The sequence below is a fragment of the Notamacropus eugenii genome, chromosome 4 (assembly GCF_028372415.1).
Source record: "Notamacropus eugenii isolate mMacEug1 chromosome 4, mMacEug1.pri_v2, whole genome shotgun sequence".
NCBI lineage: Eukaryota > Metazoa > Chordata > Mammalia > Diprotodontia > Macropodidae > Notamacropus > Notamacropus eugenii.
Genome location: NC_092875.1, coordinates 161,564,509 through 161,590,593, shown reverse-complemented (window position 1 = coordinate 161,590,593; position 26,085 = coordinate 161,564,509). Strand labels below are relative to the sequence as shown.

General features: G+C 34.9%; 1 protein-coding gene across 6 annotated transcripts in view; it reads right to left on the bottom strand.

Annotated features, from left to right (window-relative positions):
• The window catches only part of RUNX1T1 (RUNX1 partner transcriptional co-repressor 1), a 174,833-nt gene that overhangs the window by 8,356 nt on the left and 140,392 nt on the right, over positions 1 to 26,085 (bottom strand). For all 6 annotated transcript variants that reach the window (XM_072603573.1, XM_072603574.1, XM_072603575.1 and 3 more), the window contains 4 exons: positions 25,671 to 25,756; positions 24,899 to 25,109; positions 14,696 to 14,764; positions 8,681 to 8,871 (listed from right to left, as the gene is read on the bottom strand). In XM_072603573.1, the coding sequence (XP_072459674.1) occupies positions 8,681 to 8,871; positions 14,696 to 14,764; positions 24,899 to 25,109; positions 25,671 to 25,756 (557 nt within the window). The remainder of the gene's footprint in view (positions 1 to 8,680; positions 8,872 to 14,695; positions 14,765 to 24,898; positions 25,110 to 25,670; positions 25,757 to 26,085) is intronic.

The window sequence follows — 26,085 nt, the reverse complement described above, 5'->3', positions numbered from 1 at the left end:
TACCAGACAAAATCTATCATCAGAAAAGAAACTGATTATATGAAATTAAAAAGCTTTTAAATAAACAGGTCAATACAACTAGAATAAAAATGGAAACTACTGATTGGCAAAAAAAAAAAAAAAAAAAAAAAAAAAAAAAAACCAAACAAACAAACAAACAAACAAAAAAAAAAACCAAACCACACAAAACTATATAAGGGAATTGAACACAAATATAAAAGAGCAACCATTCAAATATGTGAACAGTTCTCAAAAGAAGTTCACATTGTTAGCAACTATATGAAAGATTGTTCCAAATCACTAATAATTGAGAAAAATGCAAATGAAAATACACGTGAGGTTTTAATCTAATACCTAGCAAATTTGAAAAAATAACAAACAGACCATATTAAGTGGGAAAAGACAGACAAACTAAATAGATCCTTGGTGGAGCTGTGAATTTTTTCAACCCCTCTGGAAATCAATTTGGCATTATGCTATGAAAACAACTAAAATGTCATTTGGTTCAGAAATCCCACTGTTTCCATATATCCTAAAGGGGTCAAAGAGTAAAAAGTTTCCGCATACACTGAAATATTCCTAGCAGCATGTTTTATTCTAGCAAATAATTGGAAACAAAGTAAATGCTCATTCATAGGAAATAAGCAAATGAATGTAATTATTATTGCCATTCAAGAAATCATCAATATAATGAATTCAGGAAACATGAGAAAACCTATATCAACTAATGCAGTGAAGTAAACTGAATTAAGGTAATACGCACAACATACTCATGTAAATGTAATTATAATGACTGTTGGGCCCCAGATAAGAGAGGAGAATGTAGATCTCACCATCTAAGTCTCCCTCTCAGCCTACCAAGGAACCATGTGACAAACAGAAATAATCCTAACTGACATTTATATGGAGCTTTAAAGTTTGCAAAGCACTTGATATTTTCTCATTTGAGACCTATTGCAGCTCTGTGACATATATACTAAAGGAATTAGTCCTACCTTAAAGAAAAAAAAAAAAGGAATCTGAGGCTTGGAGAATTATGGGACCTGCCCAGAATCATGGAGGAATTATTAGAGGCAGAATTTAAAACCATGCCTTCCTGACTCCAAGACCATTCATTACTCTATCAACTATGTCAAGTGGCTTCTCTGAAACAGATCAACATTGTGAATAGACAGAGAACAAATTTTATTCAGCCCATTTCTTTTCCATTGATCAAAGGCACCCATTCCTCAAATGTTTAGTTTAGTTGTCTCTTGGAGTCATGGAAGATATATGTAAAATGGGCCCAAGTCACAAAATAAATTGGAGTGAGCTGGGCTATGAATCAAAGGGACAACAGCAAAGCCCAGGTCTCCTAGTAGCTACTTGAATGAGCTAAATACACAAGACTCCTCTACTTCTTGTGAGATTTGAAGTGATGGCTTGAGTCTTTTTGTACTAAGGCATCATTCAGACTCATGGATTGAGAGTTTGAAGGGATCTTAGAAGTTATTACTCTAGTTCTTGCATTTTAAAAAGGAAGAAACAGGCATAGGTAGTCATTGACAGTAGGTGTTTGAACCCAGTTTCCCTAATACCAAATCAATACTCTTTTTCAGTATACAATACCAAGAGTGTATTTTTTTTCTTAATATCTTTTCTTCATATTGGCAATTCTCGCTTCCATTGTTCCTAACAAAAGGTCATCATAACTGCAATTTCAATGGCTCATGAGTCTGAAAGTAAGTGGGGCATGAAGTTTAGGTGTAATAAATAGCTACCTATATATTGATGTCAGATCACTGTCTCCTGAGACACTTTTGGGACCCCCTGGTTAGGCTACTACAATGTTCTTGTTTCCCTCGTATTTTTTTCCTCCCCAAGTCATGGTTCGATTGAGGGCTCCTGAACTTGGGCTAAGGCTTCCAGCTTCTTTGACAAAACTCCCCTTCTAGTGCCCACAGCTTCTGGTTATCTTGTACCAATGTAGCAAGCCTATGATTTTTAACATGCCAGCACACCTAACCTATAAAGGAAGAAAGCATGCAGGTGTGTCATGGAAATCCAATTTAGAATACTGATGACATTTTAGGGAAATATAAGTGGTAACAATAATACATTCATCCTTCTTAGTTGAAAATGTGTACTCCCAAAGAAAACTCCAGGTAGAATGAACTGTATCTGCTACTATCAATAAAATAGGCTTTCATTAAAGCACTTACTATGTGCCAGGCACAATGCTAGGTAAGCATTCCTATTATGGAAATATAAATAATCCTTATGCTCATGGAGACTGCCTGAAGTTTCCCCTCTTAAGAAAAGACCCCTAAAATAATAATGGCTCACATTTACATGAGGCTTTAAGGTTCATCAAACAACTCAATGTCAGCATCTTTTTAGATGCTGCTTGTTCCATATTTCAATCAAACATGAGTACACACACTAATCACCCATAGGACAAAAACAGGATCAAGGCATTGCAGAGCTGGGTGGACTCTGCCACATACATACAAAGCAACATATTTTTTCAATGAACAGGTCCCTATATCCTGAGCCAACGTTCTATTATAGGCTGATATGGTAAAATAGCAAAATGTCATTTATGAGAGATACCACAAGTCATCTTGTCCAACTTCAAACATGATTTAGAGACTCTGACTAAAACATTTCTAAAAACTAGCCATTTAATTTTTGTCTGAATACCTACAATGCCAAGAAAAACATAAGAAAGGAAATTATCTTTTTCTAGCTTCTACAGTTTAAGGACATTGATGGAGTCTCCAAAGCCACTAAGTCCTTCCTGAAACTCAGACTAGCCCTTATGTAGCCTAAGTTATGTACTCAACATATACACAAAAAGCTATAAGATTAATTCAGATATTTATTAGGTACCTATTGTATGAAGAGCACCCTGAGCTCGCTGCATGTGCTCTCTCTCTCTCCTCATTGGTACATTTATGAATGAGAATGGGTACAAAACATGGCAGACTGAGTAGATTGTAAGTTTCATGATAGCAAAGTCCATTTATTATTTAATCTTTTTACAATTAAAAATTATTTTTCTATTAGCAAAAATCTGGGTTTTCCTTCCACCTCCCATATTAAAAAAAAAAAAAAAACAACGCTTATCACACTTACACACAGTCAAGTAAACAACTGTTCTTCAGTCATTCAGTACTGTCCAACTCTTTATAACCCCATGGACCATGCTATTCATGAGATTTTCTTGGTAAAGATCCTGGAGTGGTTTACCATTTCCTTCTCCATTTTCCCCCCACTAGCCATGTCCAAACAATACATATGTCAGTTTATACCCTGAGTACATCATCGGTCAAGAAGCAGGTAGCATGTTTCATCATAGATCTGAATCATAGTTGGTCATTACATAGACAAGATTTAAGTATTTCAAAGTTCTTTGTCTTTATAATGCTGTTGTTATGTAAACTGTTACGCTGGTTCTAATTTATTTTACCCTGTATTTGTTCACATAAATCTTCTCATTAAAAAAACAAAACAACTGTTGTTTTTATCATTTCTCAGAGTATAATAGAATTCCATTGCATTTGTATTTCATATTTCGATTCTTATCTAGTTTCTGCCTCAAGTCTTTCCTGACTCTGTCTTCTACACAGCTGCCAAAGAGCCCCTAAGCATACATCTGACCATGTCACTCCTCTACTCAAACTTCAGTGGCTCCTCATAAGCTTCCTGGATAAAACAGAAATTGTATTTAGTGTTTAAAGTCCATCAATACCTAGAGCCAACCTATCTTTCGAGCCTCATAATACATTACTTCCCCACATGTATTTTGCAATCCAACCAAAATGTCCTCTCCTCTCTTCACTTCCTCACACATAACACTACACCTCTCATTTCCATGTCCTTGGAACATGCTGTCCTATGCCTGGAATATACTCTCAACCCTCAGTTCCAAGTTAAAAAAAAAATCCCTCCATTTACAGCTCAAACACTACCTTCTGTTCCTAATTCCCACAACTGCTAGTGCCCTCTTCCCAAACTACCTTGTACTTATTTGCATTTGATAAATACATGTATTTTTTCTTTTAGAATGCATTCTTCTTGCAAGTAGAAATTGTTTCATTCTTCTCTCTTTCTTGTGTGTGTGTGTGTGTGTGTGTGTGTGTGTGTGTGTGTGTGTGTGTGTGTGTGTGTGTTGGGGGAGGCGAGAGAGAAGGCAATATCTCTTGCACTTAGCATGGTGCCTCAGGTACACAGAGTTGGTTCCTAATAAATAATGGTTGATAGGTACGTACATATGAATTTGTGTATATGGATACACACACATATAAAAGGTTAACTGTCTATGTTTAATCTTACTACTACAAGATATGAAAACTCTTCTTTCCCTAGGTTCTATTTTAACTTCAAATTGCTTACACTGAGAATATTTGTACCGGCCTGACCAGGTCCTACCCTGTAAAGTTCTTCATTGCCAAAAGAAGTCATCTACTTCCATGCAGTTTTCTAAAGTCCCAAAACCCATTGGGTCTCAGTCCTTTGATCCTTCTAAATAACTCAACTTTATGCCACTTGTTCCCACTATCAGGACTTAGCAGCCTCTGGCCATGTTAAGGAGATATATTTGTTCAATGTTGCTATTTCAGAAGGGCCACTGAATAGCCAACCATTCTTCAGTAGACTGTGTTCAGTTCATCTCTTTGTAAATGGAGGCTAGGAGGTGACGGTTTTACTGCTGCATGTGCACATCAATTTGGTGACTCCAAACTCACAGCTGTCTACTGGTGCAGTATAGTTTATCTTTGGTTATTTGGTTGAGATCCCACTTCCAATCAAAGCAGAAGGGACACAAAGTCGATCTGAAAGAACACCACTTCTGTTGCTGCCCAGGGATAATTTATAGGTTACTTTGTTATTTGCAACCGTTCACAAAGACTAATGGATTACAGGCCCAAAGTAATCTGGGGAAATAGTTTAAGATCACCAAGTAGTTTAATGGGAAAAGACATTTAGGTATTTTAAGGAAAAATAAGATTATCATATGAGAAAGATGAAAATGTCTGGTAGAACCCAAGGTGGTGCCAGGTTTTAAGGCTTTCTATAATCTGCCTGCTGACTTTCCTGTCCATATTGTATTTCTTATTGATCCTATATATGGACTTTTCACAATCCTATGGGTAAACAGATTCCATGTTCCTCTTTTCTTGACCTGATCTCTACTTGTTAATGTTTGTGGTGTTTCATAACATTCATCCCTTTCCTTCCAAAAGCAGCAGAAGCCATTTGGAGAGAAAGCTTAACACTTTGTTTTTTTATAGCACTTGACAGGTTTTCAAAGTGCCTTTCATGTAGCGAATATTCTATTTCAGGGCCATGACAACCTGAGCACCATCCCCTTCCCCCCTTCTCCCAATCTACTTGGCAGATGAGAAAATAATAATGATGGGGGGCTCAGGTTTCAAAGAAGGAAATCTAGGCATTTTAAGGGTAATTTTCTTCTGGTAAGTTTATGGTCCAGCTTATGAAATTACTGGCTTAGGCTACAAATTCTCTCCTTTCCTTTGCTAACTTTGATGTCTAGTAACCAAATAATTGGGAAGCTAAGTGGTAGTAGGCCTAGAGTTAGGATGACTCATCTTTCTGAGTCCAAATCTGGCCTCTGACATTTGCTAGCTGTGTGTCCCTTGGCAAGTCATTTAACCCTGTTTGCCTCAGTTTCCTCATCTGTAAAATGACATACAGAAGGAAATGGCCAACTCACTCCAGTATCTTTATCAAAAACAAACTAAAAAATCCCACAAAAAACCCAAATGGGTAATGAAGAGTCAGAATACCTGAACAGTAATAAAATAAATAATTATCTACAAATGAAAAAATGAAAATCTTGCTTCCTATGGTTGTGAAGTTTGCTAAATCCAAGAAAGTCATTACTTACTTTGTTGATAAATCACCACACAAGGGGCATGTCAATCCTAAGTGAGAAGGGGATGGGAATAAGCATTGAGATAGTACTCACTATGTTCCAGGTACTGTGCTAAATGGTTTTTAGAAATATCATCTCATTTGAGATAAATGGGAAATGTTTTATAATGTATATAGAAAATGTTCAGTAAATCTTGAAAGACATCTGTAAGTCAAGTTCTCCTCTCACAGAGAACATCAGCACTATTTAAGTGACTTCAGACACAGTGCCATGACAAACACAGTACTAAGTATCTTAAAATATATAAACTCTGTGTATCTACTTTCAATATCCCCTGATGCTATTTATTGGTCAGGCTCCTACTTTTGTATTAGGTACAGACACTTAGCAAATGGCAAACAGGTATAGGAATGCTACCAAAATAAAGGTAAAGCACATGCCAGCAAAGCAGTATGGGTACATCTGGATCAAAATGACTACTACTGCTCTAAGTATGAATAAAAATAACCTTTGAGAAAAATGAAGGAAGTGGAACTTGATGTCATCTAAGGAATTAAATGTATAGAGCTTAAGAGGCATTAAATTTTGCCAGAGTCATGTGTGCTAAATGCAAGAACAAAAAGAAAAAGTTTTCCCTCAAGAAGCTCATATTCTTCTAGCATGAACTACCAATGGTTCTCAACAAGAAAAAAGAATCATGCAGAGTGCAGAAGTATTCTGGGAAAAAAATGATGATACCCCCACTACTTCCATGAAATATCAGCATTAAGAAATAATGTTATGGAGGTCACACATTACAAGCCAAAAGCTTTAGAGTTAGGAGTGATCTTTCAGTTCAACCGGTTAACTGTGGAGACTGGAGGTGAACGGATTTGTCCAAAACCTTACAACTAGCTAGCTCCAGAGGCTGGATTAGGACCAGCATCCTCTGACTTATAGGGTACCCTTTACACTACACAACACATGGCTATATATTCTTTTGCCCATATTTTGGGGCTAAAGAAAATACATGAACCCTGAAAGGAGATACCATGTTACTTAAAGAATGCAAGAAGCAAATTCAGAGTTTCTTCTTAGATACTTATCTTTGTGTCTTCCAAAATACTTTTACATAGTAATGATCCTAAGGATGCCCATGAAAGGAATGTTTTAATAACAGTGTATCGCAGTATTACTGCTGGAACATAGGGCAACACATTTCTCCTCATACAAAGATGCTAATAAAAAAGAGAAACAAAGTTCCTGAATATCTTAGCTACAAGATGTCAATAAAATTGAATTTATGTCTGGTTTAATTCGGCAATGGAATAGTCAGTAGTTAAAGGGTAGATAAACTTCCCCTCGTCTCTCTTTTCCTGAGAAACTTTCAGATGTTGAAAATCAATTCCTTTTGTCTCCTTGTTATTCATCTGCTACACATTAAATAGAAACTCTAGGCATCTCATGATCCCGCGGGGTCTTTCATCTCTAGAGAAGCCTGGTACAAATTAAATCCTTACTCTTTCTCTCTCTCAAATTATAGATATGTATTGTAGCAAGCCATTGATTTATCAACTCAAGCTTTCTGCTATTTCAGCTTGGTGTGACTGGCTCATCGTGGTCTTTTAACTGAAGCTGCTCCTTTGCAGGGCTTCTGATACTTCAGCTCTTGTCTGCAGCATTTTGCTGGATTGCTCTGATTATTGTACAACATACAAAAAATCCCACACTTTTATACACTGTATTATACACTCACAGTTCCTAGGTCCTTGTGATAATGGCATCTAGGCAATTAGCTCCATTTTATATATAAATATATAAATCACTGTACAAGAACAACAGTTTATGAGAGCAATATTTTCTGATGGCAACATCCTACTATGCAAGGATCATCATAAGGGTTATTACAAAGAATATGGAAATAAAGAATGTGAGATCTCTTGGAAATATTTAATTGAAGTAAAAATGTTATTAGAGTTAGACTAGAGGGACCTTTTTAATGAAAGTTCTTTTTTGTTTACCAATTTTAATATTTCATAAGCCTCTCCATTTTTTCAGGTCTTCATTTAAAAGAAATGAAATTTCATTTTACCCCAAACACTTCAGTATGAGCAATAACTATATTATTCTTTTACCACTAAGTTCCCATTGCACACACTGCCATATGTCCCTCCCTCCAATACAGAGATTTCAAAGCTCCTTGTCTTTCTCAAGTCTACAGGGAGGTTTACTATTTCATTCCAATCTTATTCTTGATCATTCTTTCATTGTATCTTCTTCCTAACAGACAATGTTCACCACACCCTTAAGTTCATATATAATCTATCCCCATAGCTGACATAAAACATCCAAAATCAAGGAAAATGTTCATCTTCAGCACTTGATACACTTCTCTTTTGAAGACATAGTATGATACCAAGCATCTCAATTATTGATTTCCTTTTGGTATGAAGACAAATACAAACACAGAAATCTCATCTAGGTTAAGTTACTAGGAAATTTAGGGAAGTTTACCAAAATTCAGTGCATCCATGAAACATACCAAAATATCTTAACTTGTGAACAAATTCACATATTATTTCAGACAAGTTATCAAAAACAAATGGTAGTCCGCATTTGGTCTTTCACACCCATGTCCAAGTGGCATGGGCAAGCTTTTTCAAAATTTCAGACTAAGATAGGGAAGCCCAACACATATTTGCATTTCGGACTTCAATGGATGCTCACATTCAAGCTACAAAAGATTATCTTACATTAAAGCTTCTTCTCTTCATAGCCTTGGGTAATGGGCATTTTTCAAGGTTCACACTAAAGTCTTACCTCACTTGAATCTTCCTGTTGGTTGATAACAGCCAGGGCATCCTCTGCGGCCTGCCTCTTTGCTTCTGCAACTGTTCGCTCCATCTTAGCTCTCTCTGAAGTGATCATGTCATGGGCCTTCCGCTCTGCCTCTGACACAGCCTTTTGCAACTCAGTCATAGCTTGACGTTTCACCTCGTTGACTGCTTCCTCTACAAAGAAATAAAACCCCCAAAGGGAAAGACTGCAAATCAGCGCAGCAATTTGGATTATGGCATACTGTGGAGTCATCTGAAGGTTACACATTTCTAGTTGAATCAGGATTCCACAAAGCACTAAAAACTGATATTTTCCCATGAGTATTCTGAAACAATGCCATGAAAAGCTATTGGAATTTCTCTGTGATGTTTTTATCCATTGGATGTAACAATATCACTTTGTTTGACAAACACATGAGCATTTTCTTTTCATTCTATAGCAAACAAAACCCGAGTTCAGTTTGTGGTCAATAATATTGATGTTTAATCTTCCTAACTGAGCTGCTTCAAACTTTCGGTCACCTAGAGCAGGAAGACTAATCTCTTATAAGTATTTGTTTTTTTCTTGAATAAAAAATGAATATGCCAGTCCTTAAGAAGGACCACTGGGGAGTAAGGGGAGTCCCTGTATAATTTCATGGCTCTGATATTCCACATATTCTTTATATGGAAATTTTTATAAGTTACTAGTATAATAGAAAACAAAAAGTTGAAACATTTTCACATGATTATTAATAGTTTCTAATTCTTTTTTGATAACTATTTGCTGATATTATTTGACCAGTTGGCCATCAAGGAATGCCTTTTATATTTCTGTTAGAGGTGTGGTGTGGTGAGGGTGTGGTGTGGCGTGGTGAGGGTGTGGTGTGGCGTGGTGAGGGTGTGGTGTGGTGTGGTGTGGTGAGGGTGTGGCGTGGTGAGGTGTGGTGTGATGTGGTGAGGGTGTGGTGCGGTGTGGTGAGGGTGTGGTGTGGTGAGGTGTGATGAGGGTGTGATGTGGTGTGGGTGTAAAATCTCTTAGATATCAAACTCTTCAATGTATTCATTGGTTTTGCTGATTCCCTGCCACTTTTTCCCTCTTTTTCTTTAAAAAATAATCTTTCTTGTATGAAACTGCTCTGTAGGAGCGTAAAGAGGGGATTGTAGGCAATGTAAAAGCTAAAAATAATGAAATAAAAAATTTTACATACCCTATTTCTTTGAACACTTATCAAAACACAGGGGAAATGTATAAATATATGTATATGTGCATATATACACATGCCCTAACACACATCAAGCCACGTATGCATGTACATATAATCTCCTTTAAAACTCACTCCAATTATTCTACTACTTGAAGAATGAAAGAGAGAATACTAAAAAGGTAACTCATAATAGCAATTAGGTTAATGCAGACCTTTTAAAGAAAATCAATGATGAAACAGACAATATAGCTTTACTTCTCCTGTAATCATTTCCTGAGTTATTAAGAGGAAGGGGGTGCACACAATCTGTATGATAAGAAGATTTTGAAATTTACCATTGTCTTCTGACTTAAGTCTTCCATTTTAAATAATCATTGCCCTATTCAAGCAAACACCTACATTTTCTTTAGTTAACTTGCACTACAACATACTTTATTACATCATTGTATCAGAGGAGAAAATGTTCAGGTTTTACATCTTTCATATCTGACTAAAAGAAAACACAAGCTGTCAAACTTGTTATTCAGTTTTAGATACAGAGAGAATGCAAAGATTCCTCTAATGTACAATCATACAATTGACAACTACAACAAGTCATTTCCCTTTTAAAAAATTAACTATTCTAATTAACAAGGGAAAATATCCTCCCTCTGAATTAGTTTATCTAATTTTCATCTTTATTCAAAGCAAAATGACAATGATTAATTGAAAATTTAATAAGCAGTAATTATTAACTTGGCAAACGTAGTACCAATTAACACTCTATTAAAACTAATTATGACATGTTTCATTCAAGTGTTTGCACTTAATTGTTTCACCCACTTAAAAAGCACCTTAATTAAATGTTCTGTTTAATTAAAAACATAGATTCCTAATAAAAATGTTTTACTGTAGATTAAAAATGTAAGAGTTACAAGTACTGCTCTGGTTGCCTAGTTTTCTGAGCTTTGTTTGACATACCTACAGTTCAGAGCTTCTGAAATCATCAAAAACCATCACCAAGCAATCAATTGCCATGACTTGTAACCTGCTTTCTTATAGCAGCATTCCTTAAATTATATTATCTAAACTTCACAAACCCAAAGGTATGAATTAACGGCACTTATTCTAACTAAAGCATGTCAAAACTATATGGAATTTAAAACATATATGCTCTCAAAAATGGAAACTTTGCAAAACCAGAACATTATTGAAAAGCTGAAGGCATTTCTTCATATCTCTACTCATTATCCAAGCACAAATGAATTGGATGGCAGGGACAAAAGGAGGGAGGAGGTAAAAGGGGGAGAGAATGAGGGTTGAGGGAAGTCCTACTCTTCCACTATACAGTCAAGGCCTAATTTACTTTGAATATTCAAGGTGAATTAAAATTCTAAGTGGCAATACAGGACAATAATTTTTGCTTACGATCAAAGCTGCAGCTTGACTAATTGTGTATGCAAATCAGGCAATTTATATTTAAATTATGCATTCCTATTCTAGTCCCACAGGCATATACAGATCAGCAAAGAGAATTGGTAGGACATTGGCAAGGTGCTTGAATATTTATTACCAACTGCAAACATTCTCTGATCACTTGAAAAGAAATATACAGAAGAAAACATACAGATGCAATTTTATAACCACCTTTATGTGAGATGCCTCAAATTTTATAAAGACTTTTTATTCCAGGATTTGGTTTGGAAGGTTGCTTATAAAGTTGGGAAGAAATTGGTCTAACACTCACCAATCAGTAAAAATTTCAATGTCCAAAAATAACTTGCTTTCTGTATATAATAAAATCTCTTGCAATTACAATTTTATGTTAAGAGAGGCATACTCATTATGAATTCAAATCTAATACAAATTTGCTTTATACCATATGAAAGCTTTTTGATTAAATAATATTATTTATCCTAGGTATACTCTGCCCTAAACTTAGGAAGGTATAATATTTTTAAGGCAAAAAGTTTGAGACTGGGTTTTTTATGGTTTTACAATGAAACATTCCAAAATTTTTCTCCAAACAATATAGAATGCTCTCTCTCTAATATATATACACACACATGCACATATATATACATGTATACACACACACACACACATATATATATATATAAACACATATACAATTTTCACATAAACATACATTCCTACATCACTACAAGTTGAAATGCTTTTAACAGTATGGGTGAATGCCAGATGAGGGAAGGGTTCATAATCTTTATATCATATATATGGAATATGCCAAGTGTATTATGATTTCCTCTTTACCACTTAAAGTATGTTTAGAAACCTGCCAAGAAATGAATCTACTACATAAGAGAGGATCTAGAATTTTCAGTAATTGCAGATCACCTTATAATTATATTGCATTTGCAAACTATGAGAATTCCTTCAGTTTTCTCATATATTCTGGAAGATTATGTTATCTTTCAAAAAGGATCAAAATTAATCGAGTGATTAACAAAAGTCATATTTTAAACAAATCACCAAAATCAGTAACAGTGATATATACCTCTTCCTTCTTCAAGGATAACTGAACAACACAAATTGAACCAAAATATTCTTTCTTCTTCTTCTATCACCCTACCCTGCCCCCCAATCCAAAATTATATGCATAAGTGGCTTCAGAGAAGAGACACTAGAAAGGGGAAAATAAAAATGGACATGTCAGGTTCAGTTCCATCCAAGATGGGAAAAATACTGAAAAAGTAGAAAATCTTAAGTACAGAATTTGTATCTGCTTCTAATTGCTTACTACTTAAAGTAGATTTCTTTTGTCTACAGTTTCTCAAATTGACTTTCTAGCAAAGGTGGTTCATTAAGAAAATCTGCTCTTACTTAAATCGCACTCAAAGGCAGGAGTAGAAAACAGCACAAGCGAACAGAATTATAAGATAGTTTACTATCTTACAATTACTGTTCTTTTTCTTTCTAATATCAAGGACTTAATTTAAATATACATAAATAAGGAAATGTAGAGAGAGAATGACTGCTTCATTCCAACAGAAAACTAACTCATTGGTCTTAGGAGATAGAGAGTTAAGTTACACTACTCCCAAGATCCAAAGAAACAATATGACATATTCCTTAAACCTTCTTACTGGATCCAGATGGCATGCTACTTAGAAGCCAGGATACATTTCACTTCATTGCTAAGACCCTAGTATACTAGGGCTGACAGTTTCATAGCTCTAGATCTGGAAGAGACCTGAGAGGCCATCCATTGAGTCTAACCTTGTCATTTCACAGATGATGAAACTGAGGCTCAAAAAAGTTAAATGATGTACCCACGGTCATAATGATATTCAGAGGTACGATTAAATCCAGGTTCGCCAACTATATATAGAACCAGTGATTTTTTTCCTTCACCTTGTGTCCTCAATTTCCCAACAGTGAGGCTGTAGAGCCATATTGTACACTCAGAAAAGAAAAACTAGAGAAAGAAAACTAGAAGAAGTGTTATAAAGGAAATTAGAAAAGCCATATGCTAGAAAGAAACTTTTCACTCTTGGACTTACATACTAATACATAGCTATATGCATATACATAGAGTGTGTGTGAGTGTGTGTGTGGGTGTATGGGTGTATAAAACATTTAACCTACAGCTTCATCTGTCTAGACTGCCTTGACTTGTTGATAAAAGAAATTTTCTTTCTAGTTATCAATCCATGCTACTAAAGCCTTGAACACTATCACATTCCTGATTTCAGTATCAGTCACACCTAAAAACAGATAAACTTTCAAATTTTCAAGTGTGCATGAAAATACGACAGGGTCTAAGTGACCAGAAGAGAGGGTGCCAGTTTCGTGGAACTGCAAACACAGCTGAGTTAAATCAAAAATAGAAATCTTTTATACAAGAGGGAAAAAAGGGCCTCATTTGACTCCTGACCCATGATTATTGCTGCCAGACCACAGTCTGTCGAATACCTGTGAATGTAGCACTTCCCAGATATCTAACTCAGGTAGGCAAAGTTATTTTTAATGTTGGAGCTTCAACAGTTCAAAGTCACAGCTAGGCTCGAGTTACCGTGAAGTTTTCCTCACGTCACCTCTCAATTCCTTCAGCAGTTGTGTTGCATCACCTCTCTTGACCTTGTAGAATGGTTTGTTTAGCTGTTATGGTGCTGACATGACAGGCCACTAAGATTCTATCAGATCTGAGAGTCCTTTATTTGTGCCAGCAACTCAGTGAACATACCTTGGAAGACTTTGGATTTATCACAGAGTATAAAATAAAAGCATTTACAATTTTAAAAAAAGTTTATGGAAACTTTTATCATTTAACTAAAAAAAATTAGTGTCTTCTTAGCCCAGCCCATTGCTAATTACTAGGGCCTGACCATTAAAATTACTTTAATTCAATATAAGTAAAAATGGGTCCAAAATGGGTCAAACAGCATTGATAGAAATTTTTTTTCTCTTTTTTTTGAAAAGTATATGTGGAGGCTGTGGGGAAGGTGGAGAAGGCTGAAGTATGCAATTTAATTTTGAAAAAGCCAGATTTTTTTTTCTGAAAGAAAAATTGCACACAAGCTGAGACCTTGTATGCCACATTTCAGCCTGAAACCATTATAGCCCCCTGAAAATAGGGGTTTCTAATGGAAATATTGACAGCCCCTCAATTATGGTGGGAGTAGCAGATGTTGCTATAATAAAGACTATTTCATGTTCTAATCAGGCCTGGTTTAAGAATATTAAATAAGGTTTTCTTAGTTGTTGTTGTTGTTAGCAGTGAGTCCTTTCTTGTCATTCTTCACATCAGTGCATTAACAACTGCACACAGCTGTCAGAACACTAAGCTCATGTTTTTAAACAATTCTTACCAGCTTTCTTCCAGATCTCCTCTGGCACATATCCAGAAGCAGGCCTGTGAAGGAATTCCCGATGTGATTCTAGGAGGAGAAGGGGGCAGGGGGAGGAAAGGGGGGAGGAGAGGAGAAGAAGAGAGGGAGGGAAAAACATTATAAGCATTGTGAAGTCATTGTACAAAACTTAGAGAACTGCCCATTTTCTTGGCTCCTTTACTCCCAACAGAACTGTTTAAAGAATATTTTACTTTCAGAATATATTTTAAAAGACTCAAGTCATCAGATCCTAAACAGAAAAGGATGACACTATGGGTTCTAACGTCTACGTGTTTCAAGTTTATCTAGTTTTCTTTAGCGCTTATATTTAAAGTGCAATGTATAGTTTGGTAGAAGTTTTTTTGGTGGGAGAGAGAGGAGATGAGATTTTCAATATGGAAAAAATCCTTGTTTTTCATTTGTTTTATAAAAGAAAAAATATTATTGCATGTTTTGGTTTGGGTTTTTTTTTTTTTGGCAAGGGGAAGAAAAAGTTCTGCTAGAAAAAGATAAGCTAAGGCGCCAATTTGCTACAACTTTGAACACACAGCCTTCAAGAAACAAAAAGAAACAGAAGGAGCATTACTCCATGTGCAACTTCTCACACTTAAGTGAATTTTATCAAGTACTAAAACTGACATTGTCATTTCAGATGACTTTAAAGGAGAAGGAGCTAAATTTCAAATTAAAAGGGAAAGGAATTTACTGAAAAAGTAGCATATGACAACGTTCAAGTATATTCTAATCGCTAAAGTCACTTACATGGATGGGAAATTTGGTGGATGATAAACATAAGGATTATACTTTTTTGTAACCCCATGCTTTAAAATAAACCTAACAGCATGCTCTGTCTAGCCTCTTCCACACCTGACACATCCAGCAGAAATTACATGCAGGCACAAACATCACTTTAAATGTGAAATTTTCGTTAAGAATACGTTAAATTCTCCTTTATCTGGAAGCTAACTCACTAATACATTCAAACAATTGGAAATTTTCTGTACTATCATTTCATGAGAAAAGCAAAGAAAGAAGTAAAAGAAGTTCAACAGACAATTTGTTTAAAGATTTACAAAGTGCTTTCTTCATAACGATATCAGAAAATCAATTATAAATAAGAAAGTTTGGACGCCATTATGGGGAAAAACCCCCAATCCTTCTAGTAACTGGAAGTATTCAAAAACACAAAATAACACTTCCTCAAGAGGTAGTCAGATACACTATAGAGTGAGCCTTCAAAAAAGAGACTAGAAGCGCATTTGCCAAGTATGTTGTAGTGAGGGTTCTTATTAGGTTCATCAAGACAGGGCCTGATATCCTCCAAAGGGTTTTAGAATTACAGATTTACAAGTGGAATGGACCTAAGGGACCATGATTTCAACTCACCACTTTACAGATGGAGAAATCAAGGGCAAGTGACATTAAGTGATCTGTCCACCTTAGCTAGGAAGTGCCAGGCAGAGGATGCAAACCCAGGTCCCTTGATTCAAGAGCTAGCTCTCTCTCCAGCACACCATATCACCTCTGTCTTCTACAACTCACAATTAGTATTTGTCGAACAAAATGATCTTTTTGAAGTTGGAGATGCTATAACTCTTTTTTGTGACAATGGCTAAGGCACTGAGGTAATCTTCAGTATAATTTTACCGTCAAATATACTTCATAGCATTTTAGTATTTTGAAAACTGGAAATTTAATTAAGATATTTGTTACATAAACTGGAACATCAATAGGCTACCTTAAACTGTCCTATATCTTCTGAGGGCTATTTTATAAGTTAAAATACATGGATGATGGTGATGGTACAGACTGAAACATTCTGTTTAGTAGGGACTCAACAAGAATAATGATTTATCATTTTTGAAAGAAAGGATAATATTCACACTCTTTTGAATGTGTTAAAGGGAACATAATAATACTCAACAAAAGGTCTATGAAAACATTTCAATTAGTAAAAGATCAGAGAAAAAGAGTCACAACTAGGTAGCCACAATTCACTAACATACAGAAAGAATTATTCCTTAAGAGTAACTGTGTTATGGCAAGAAATATTAATAAAAATTATAAGCAAAACAGAACATAAAAATATTTCTGAGTGAAAGTAAACATGTATTAAGCTTGAAGGCCTCACAACAGCAGGTTAGTACTCTTATTGACTGGGTTAAGGGAATGAGGCAACCTTAAAGTCATCACTGTCTTAATAGGCATATTAATTAAACAGCCACTAATTAAAACATGAGTGAACTTGACATTTGAAATGTAATGATCTAGCAAGACCACAAGTGAAAAATCCTAGGAGGGAAAAATAGTATTACTATCAGAAGTGATGGAATATATAGAACAAAGCAAGCTGCCCAGCTCAATAAAGCAGAAATATTAAAAATTTTTATTGTTGCTGTTCTTGTTTTTAATCCTACTCCTAATGCTCCCATAGTATTGGAGGATTGGGCCCATGAACTCTTGAAGACGAGCAGACAAGAGCAAACATGAGGAGAGACTTTTTTGCCTGATGTCTAAGAATCAACTTAGCTAAGTTCAGTGAAACTCTACACCAGAAGATTGGTCACCAAGTGATGGCCAAAGACAAGAAAAAGCTGCAACTGCTAATAGAGGAAGGCATATCCCTGCATAGGAACACATGTAGGATGATGATGATGATGACGATGATGATGATGATACTAAGGAGTGAAAAAACAATTATTAAGTACTTAGTATTTGACAGCTCTTATTTATTTAGCACTTTGTGGTTTGAAAAATCTTACAAACATGATCCCATCAAATCCTCTGTATAATCCTATGAATTTTTTTAATCCTTCCTCTTGTAGATAAGGAAAATGAGGTCTGAAAAGGTCAGGTACTTGCTCAGGGTCATGCAATTGGCAGATATAGGAAGCAGGCTTTGAACTCTGTTATTCCCTGACGCTACTACATCAAGTTGAATTTCTGAAGTATTTGTCCAAACAGAATGAAATTACCAAACAGAAAAATTACCTTCATAATTTTCCACTCCCTGAATAACGTAATGACAAATTGGGGGCATGAGCTGATGTCCAGAGTCCCATTAAGTTAATTGACTCTGGAGTAAAATTCTGTTTTCCCTGAGACAACGGAATGTATTCTCAAACACCATGAATACAGTTTGGATGCTTAAGTATCTTTTATTGTAGAATGAAATATCTAAACCAAGAAATTTTGGGAAGTTGGACATAAATGAAGACTTTAGATAACATATCACTTCGCTGACTACAATAACTCAACCCTCTCCCCACCCAAATTCCTCAATGACACACTTCCAGGTTCAAAAGCAATGAAAATATGACTGGGAAATGGGAAGGAAATATCAAAAATCAGTCCATGAAAAAATAAGCACTACTCATCCTGAACAATTTTGGAAAATATATGTTTTTAAATTCAAAATGCTGGTGGCAATAAATTTAGCAAAAAGGACATGGTTACAAACATCTATTCCAAACCTGATTTAAAGGTCTTTGATTAACTAACAGATGCTACCCATAGCAGCAGAAAAAATGGAAGTACTTATACTACACACTCTAGAATCCTACTTTATCACATCTTGACAAATATTATTACAATATACCCATCTGGGTCTAAGAGAAGAAAGGTTTTAATAAGCAGCCTATTTCTTCTTTTGCAGATTAAGCAGCACAATCAAGTGTTTTCAAATAGATGATGAGTTTGAACTGACTAAAACACACACACACAAAACTGCTTTACAAGCACATAAATTCTTAAGTTAGACATTTTTGCCTCTCATGATAGATGATACACATGAATCCTTTACTGTTTTAGATTCTCACCTATACTATAACATAAAGGGATCACCATCAACTATGTGAAGACATCCGCCAGATTTTGAAAAAGCATTTTATAAATTAGCTACCTCCGAGTTACCTAGAAAACCTTGATTGGTCTAAAATGAAGAGTTATTCTAAAATTAGTGATAGAAAAAGAAAATTGATGTCTTCTAAAAGATAATTTTAACATTACATGTGTGTGCTTGAGTAAATATGTCTGCAGACATGGTGGGGAATTGCTTAATATCAACATATTAATAATAATCATTTCAGCTCCAACTTTGGAAACAAAAGAAACTTAAGTATAATGAATTATGTTACTAGGTTCATTCAATGTTAATTTTAATGTGCTTCATCCACTCTTTCCCCACTCCCCCCCACCCCCAGTGGTGATAAGTCTTCAACAAACAAATGATTAGGATGAAGAAGCAATGGTATAGCAACTGTAACCAATAATGGACACTTAGCTATGAAGTTTACACACACATAACAAAATCGGTCATCTAAAGCAACATGTTATCACATGAGTTCAATCATTTCATCTAGCTGAATCATATACAACTCTGCTAGGTGATTTTCTCTATCAAATGGAAAGCCTATGATGCTAGTGTGGATCATGACTTATTATCACATATCACCACTGTAAAAGGTGATATTAAAGGTTGAAACAGTCTGTTTCTATAAAATTTAAAAGACAAATAAGAGCTGTTTAAAAAGAGAGCTATCAAAACATTGGTTGTAGAACAAATATAGGGAATATTGTTGTATATAAATATCAGATAAGAAAACTGTATCAGTTGTTCTTGTTTATTGATTTCTCTTTGTTACAAGGGAGGTACAGTTCTTGGGGCATGCAAATGAAGTGAGTTAACCCTCAAATAACAGATGTAGTAAGTGACAGAAGCCACAAATATTTTTTAAAGCAAAGTATTAAGAACAAAAAAGCAATACTGACTGAATCTTTGCATTCCATATTTCTGCTAGACTGTAAATTCTATGAGAAGATGGACAAGATTTTATATAAACTTGTATTTCCTCTCCTAAACACCTAGCACACTGTTCTTTACTTTGAAACTAATTGGTAACTATTCACTGAATTGAATTAAATGTTTGGAATTTCCTAAAAAAAAAAAAAAAAAAAACAGACACACACACACACACACACACACACACACAGAGCTATGGACAGAGGAGACAAAATCCATGTGGAAAAAAATGCCATGGGGACCATGAAAAAAAGTGAAAGGGCAATCTATGAAGCATGAAAGAGATGGAAGATGGACTACACTTACGACAGAATGGAGACCATTGGATTATAGATACAGCAAGGGCCGCCATCAATAAACATGAAGGGATGAGCTGATAGCCTTTGAAGGACCAATGTGGTCTCATATGGCCCAGGACAGCAATGGTCAAAGCTTGGCAGCACCTAGGCAGGGCCTTCATCCTGCAGTGGACAGAATGAGGCTGTGATCATGATGAGGTCTATTACAAAAGCCATCAAAAGACAGGAATGGTTTTGTGATTTCACTTTTAATTTCTATAAAGAATGACATTTACAAAGCTAATCAATTTAGAAAACTGAATACTCATTTTAAGGAAAAAACAGCCCAACTTAGTGGTAACCTATTAATAAAAGCCTAGCAACGAATCAGTCTTCAAAAACAAGGAATTTTATAAAGTATGATGGGGAAAATATACATTTAACTAATGCTTCCTCTCTAACCCAACATGCAAGTACAAGGAAGATCACTTTCAGCTCCGCTTAATGATCTTCCAAATTTATTTGGGAGAGGTGATGAAAATGGATCAATAATTAAATGTAAACATTTAGGGTAAAATTTGATTTTTTTTCCCCTACCTACTCCTCAAAACTAAGAAAACAAAGATGTAACAAATAATTACTGAAATTAGAGAGAAAAATGGCCTACCTCTAGATCAGTAGTTCTCAAAATGTGGTATGGGGACCTTCTGGGAATTCCCATGACAAGGACCCCTAAAGTCAAAACTATTTTCATAATAATATTAAGATTTAAATTTTTAATATGGCAAATAATTAACCCTCATAAACAAAACTCTTTGGGGGAGGGAATATACTCAGTTAAAAAGGCCCTGAGACCATAAAGTTTGAAAACCACAACTCTAGATAAAGAATGATAATAAAAGTCAGTCTCTTTCCACATTGTTAGATGAACATTTCTTTTCTCTAGTTTTCCACCTATTCACAAAGGATAATGCCTACCTATGAATTACTCTTTGGAAATATTTTCCAGATGAAACTGCATAACGATAACCGCAATTTCTGCATCTTGGCTGCCAACAGAACACATGCTTATGACATAATGCATAGTAATCATTCTCTTAAGCAATGAACATTATCCTTACATGAGTGAGAGCCAAAATAGCATCTCTACAAGTGACAAATAGCACTGCAATTGATTGTTCCTTTCTTGACAGAGTAAAACTAGGAGAATGATCAGTTTCTAAGTAGGGCTAAGTCTTCTTTGAGGAATTACTCTTCAATCTTATAAGAAAAATATTTCAAGTTATTTTATATATTTATTTGAAACCAATGTTTTCTAATTCATCAAACCAAAGAACTGAATCAACTTGCATGATTTCCTAATGATTTTTTTAAACAAGTTCCTAAATTTTCAAGTTGGTTTATTTTGGGAGCAGAGTAGAGATTTTTGTATGCCATACTTTCTAACAAAGATTAATCCCTCTCCAATTCGAAATTAAGCTATTTTGAAAATTAAATAGTACCTACCACTACCACCCTCATATATTTCTGGATCTACAAAGTGTGATGTATTATCAAGTTTCAGTCTCTGCAACCTCATTATTACAATGACCATAGACAGAGTTCTCTTCTTATTTCAACTGTTCTGATGCCTACTCTGTGATGATTTAGGATTTCAGAGAAAAAAAGGATCACTGAGAAGGGCATGAAATTCTCACAAAGATCCCAGAATAGTCAAAAGTAATAAGACATATAGTTAAGACAAAAAGGATGTCTCAGGCCATTGAAATGGAGGAATGTATAAAGAAAGAAAAAGAAAGATTGGATGTAAGCTGGAGAGTGTAAGAAGATAGAAAGAACTAAAGGAACATTATATGGTTTGCTTCAACAGGCAAGTTTCTAGAAATTTTAAAACATCCATACATGGTAATTATAACATGTTGCTTTAAAGTCGAATATATGTCATTTCATTGTGGCTGACTAGTATTATCCACATACGGTCAGACAGTGCTCTGGAAAAGGAGTTTCTTCTGTTCAAATATCAAATCTTTCATCTTATCAAAGCTAAAAAGCTATCAGTAATGGTCTCATAAACTTCTTCTCCAGGACAAGTAAAAAGACCTATCAAATGAATACTTACAGTCTATCATAAATCTAATTAATTAATTAATTAAATTAAGAAGGATGCTATTTTTTTTTTAAATGAGCATCATCTTGTACCTCTCTGTCAACGACTGGGGTTCTGCCATACTTAGAAACTGGGAGCATCAAATTATTTGACTACCAAATAGGCTTCAAAAAGTAGTATTTTACAAGATATGATTTGTTTTGGGGTTTTTTTTTGTTTGTTTGATTTTGTTTTATTTTCATGTAAGTATCAGAAACTCAGTGAAAGACATTAAAAAGGAAACAAGAAACCTAGAAATGATTTCAAGGGTGGAAATATCATTACAAATGAAATTTATGAATATTTATAATGGTAGCAAAAAAGTCATACTTTTAAAGATTAAATTAATAGATTAATCTTGTTACTTTTGCCATTCCCAAAGTGGCTAAAAACAATGACTGCACTAGAATAAGGACGAGCTTAATCTCTTATGTGCTGATCATGTTGAGTCAAATTCTGTTATCTTTAACAAAAATAACATAGTGTTTAAATGTTGATACAATGATATCCCTGGTATTTCCACATTATGGCAGAAATAGAGGGATACTCTGAATCTCATTTTAAAAGTGGTCTGATGGGTCAAAACATTAATGCAGATTCCTAAGTTAAATAACTTGCAATCAGTAGCGTAGGCACCAGGAAAACTGGCTGAAAGAATAATGTACACCTTCCATATAACAACTACATACTCCTGAAAAGAGAAAACAATTTTTGGGCAGGGAGAGATGGGAATACTTATAGGCCAGTGAGATCTGATTATCCCATTGCAAACATAAATATGACCTAATCCACCAATGACATACCTGAAAGTCAACCATTGGCATTCTGTGTTAGATGCCATACTTAGAAACTGGGACTATTAAATTATTCAGTTACCCAATAGGCTTCCAAAAGTGGTAACATCCCCTTAAGTAATAGCAAATTGGGGTCTGTTTTTCACACAATCCCTTTAACAGAACCTATTTAAAAATGATATACAATTTTTAAAAGCTTCTTAGTCATTTTCTATTGAAATTTTAATTACTATGGAATACTTAACCTCCTGCTCATATTTAAATAACAAAATATCAGTTACACCATATCCATCTTGCCTTGGTAGCCTGAGAATTTCACTGTCATCAGAAATTAAAAATCAACCAACTTAAAATTTTCTTTTGCAGTTACTAAAATATGCATGACCCCATTAAAAAAATTACAATGGCTATTCTATACACTTGAGCTGATTTTTAAAGTCAAACACACTATGGTGTAGATGCAGATGAAATTCACGTAATTGAAACTGGATATAATTTAATTCCCTACATTTCTACTGTACCATAATCTATAACTTAGAAAAAAATGACATTCTAGGCACCACAATTGTGAGTATATAATCAGGAGACAAAAATGCACTCAAAACTATTATCATGTTTTTCCCCAATATTTTCTTTTAGCCCAATCCATTTTTTAAAGTGCAATCTGAAAGTTACCAAATGCCTTTAGATATAAGAAAGTACCTACTCCAGTAATCCCAAGACTATGTATTTGGTTGTGATAATCACAAATATCTTACTACATTGTCAAAGCTTACTAAATGGATGAAAATTTGGGCTGGGCTTTGTATTATTCAATTTTCTCTCACCAAAAAGGAACAAGGAAATGCCTTCCCTTAATACCATCAACCCAAATGGTCTCACTTCATCTCATCTTGGTTCGTGCCAAGTTTAATTTGTTTCTCTTCAACAGAGATGTCACACATTTGCCTTTGAAACAAAGTTCAAGATTATGCAGACTCAGAATATATTTTTTGTTAACGTTCATTAATTATATTAATTTCATAAGCTTTGAGCAGTTCTTTTGTTTGCAGGGACATTATGTCAAATAAATTATATTTTACAGACAAAGTCAAGTTGGCAAAATGGAAAAAAGAAATCTGATCAAGTATACATTTCTTTAGGTAATCAAATTTTGCCTCTGTTAGCTGTACCTGTATCCTATAAGGTAGTTGAGCACAGTAAAGTGATAAAGAGATCCAGTTTGGGGGTTTGGCTCTTTCATAATTCAATTAATTGATTGAACCCTTAACCTCAGCTAACCTATACCACAGAACACTAACTGAAAGAAGAACTACTGAAAAGCCTAACCAAGAATGAACCAGTACAATCAACTTTCTATGTGAAGGAGAGTCAGGAAGCCTTGCATTCACATCCTGCCTCTGATACATGTTAGCTATATGATCATGGGCAAGTCTGAGTACCATAAGCAGATGAGGATACAGAAGGCATTCTAACCTACATTAGTGTAAAGATTTTCCCACACTGATAAAAACAAAAGAAATTTCCAAACAAAACAAGGTAACAAAAAATTACTTCATTATTAATAAGGTAAAAAGGGTCATCCTTGTAAAAATTATTAGTAGGCTCACAGATTTTTTTTGGTAACCTATGAAAGCATACTTTGTTTCCTGTAGCTTTACACAATTATAAGTATTTTAAAATTTCATTTTTTATATAAGCTGTAAATTTTATAGCTAATACTAACATATCATGGCTAAACCATTTTATTTTTAGCCCAAAAAGAATGCCATAGTTATTTTATCTCTATTGCTAATTTGTCAAATAACTTTAGGGGAGAGGAAAGGGTCTCTTTTTTTTAAGGTGGTTTAAGAGGCAACTTTTTAAATACAAAATACTGCAGCAAGGCAGAGTGGTCTTGAAAAAAAGGCTCAGAATTAGAAATCAGGAAGCCTATTTTCTTGTGAAAGTTACACTATAGACTTATTGGGTTGCTCTAAGGACCATGTTTTCACATGAAAAACAAGACTTATGTGACTCAACCTACCCTCCCTAGAATACGAGGACAATATAAAAATCTGCAATAATTTGCAATTGCCTTTGAATTTCATGTTTTTATTTTTAAGTAGCTTTATTATTTCTCATGAAAAAAAGTTAAAGTGATGCTTTTCAAAGTGGCCATACCTAGCGGGACTGGATCTGGATTGACAGGACTCTGCTGCCTGGAGTGGCTGCTGCTGCTGCTGCTGCCGCCACCACCTTTCTTTAAGTCTTCTGCATCACTGTATCGACGGATCCAGTAATTGAGCTCTTCCCTGTCTGCTTCCTGACATCGTCGCAGCACAGTGAGAGATCGCCTTGTTTTTTCTACCATGTCCATAATACAGTTTAAGAGCTATTGGAGAGAAAACACAGGTGAATACATGCATGAGAAGGTAAAGTATATGACATGATCATGAAGTACTACATTTTCCCCCAGCTGATACCCCTACAAAGCCCTAAAGACAATTAAATATAGAGGGTAACAGTTCATTTAACTTATTGATTCTTAACCTATGAACTACGAACTTGAGTTAAAAAAAGAATTTTACTAACTGTTTCAATATAACCTTGTTTTCTATGTAATCCTATGAATTTTATTGTATACACTTAAAAACACTATTCTGAGAAGGGGCTCTGAGACTTCACCAAACTGACAGAGGCATTCATGACCCCCAAAAGGGGAAGAATCCTTGATTTAACTGGTTTTAAAGATGTAAGTTTATGCATGGTTGTACTGGAGTTTTCCTTTCCAGAAGCCAAATGCATCCAGCTCTGAGTTTCCTTTAGAATATGCCCTTACATCGTGTTATTTTCTTGGGAATGGAAAGAGTAAAGTACTAAAACTAGTATTCGTTTAATTAGATTTAACCTTCTACAGGAAATTTTTGACATAAACATTTGTTAATATCTTTACATGGTCAAGGTGTTTCCATTCTTCTGCCCATTCTCTGTCTGTTAGTCTGTGATCAATCATTTCTTCTTGACGTGTGCCATGCAACCCTACAAAAGGAGACAAGAGTATCTATTGACTCCCAAAGCACTCATTACATTTTCCATATGGATGCAGATATATATATGTTACAGCATATGTACATAAGCTAGTTCATTTTCAAACAGATGTGCTTATCAGTGAATGGGTCAACCCATTAGCCCTGCCTGAAAACAGAAACACATTAAAGGCCATTCACAGAATCAATAGAATATTGGAGATGGAGAAAAATTCAAAGGTCATCCAGTTCAATCTCTTTAAAGATAAGGAAACTTTATCAATCTATTTAAAGATAAGGAAACTGAGGCACAGAGGTTATATATAACCCAGTCATGACTTG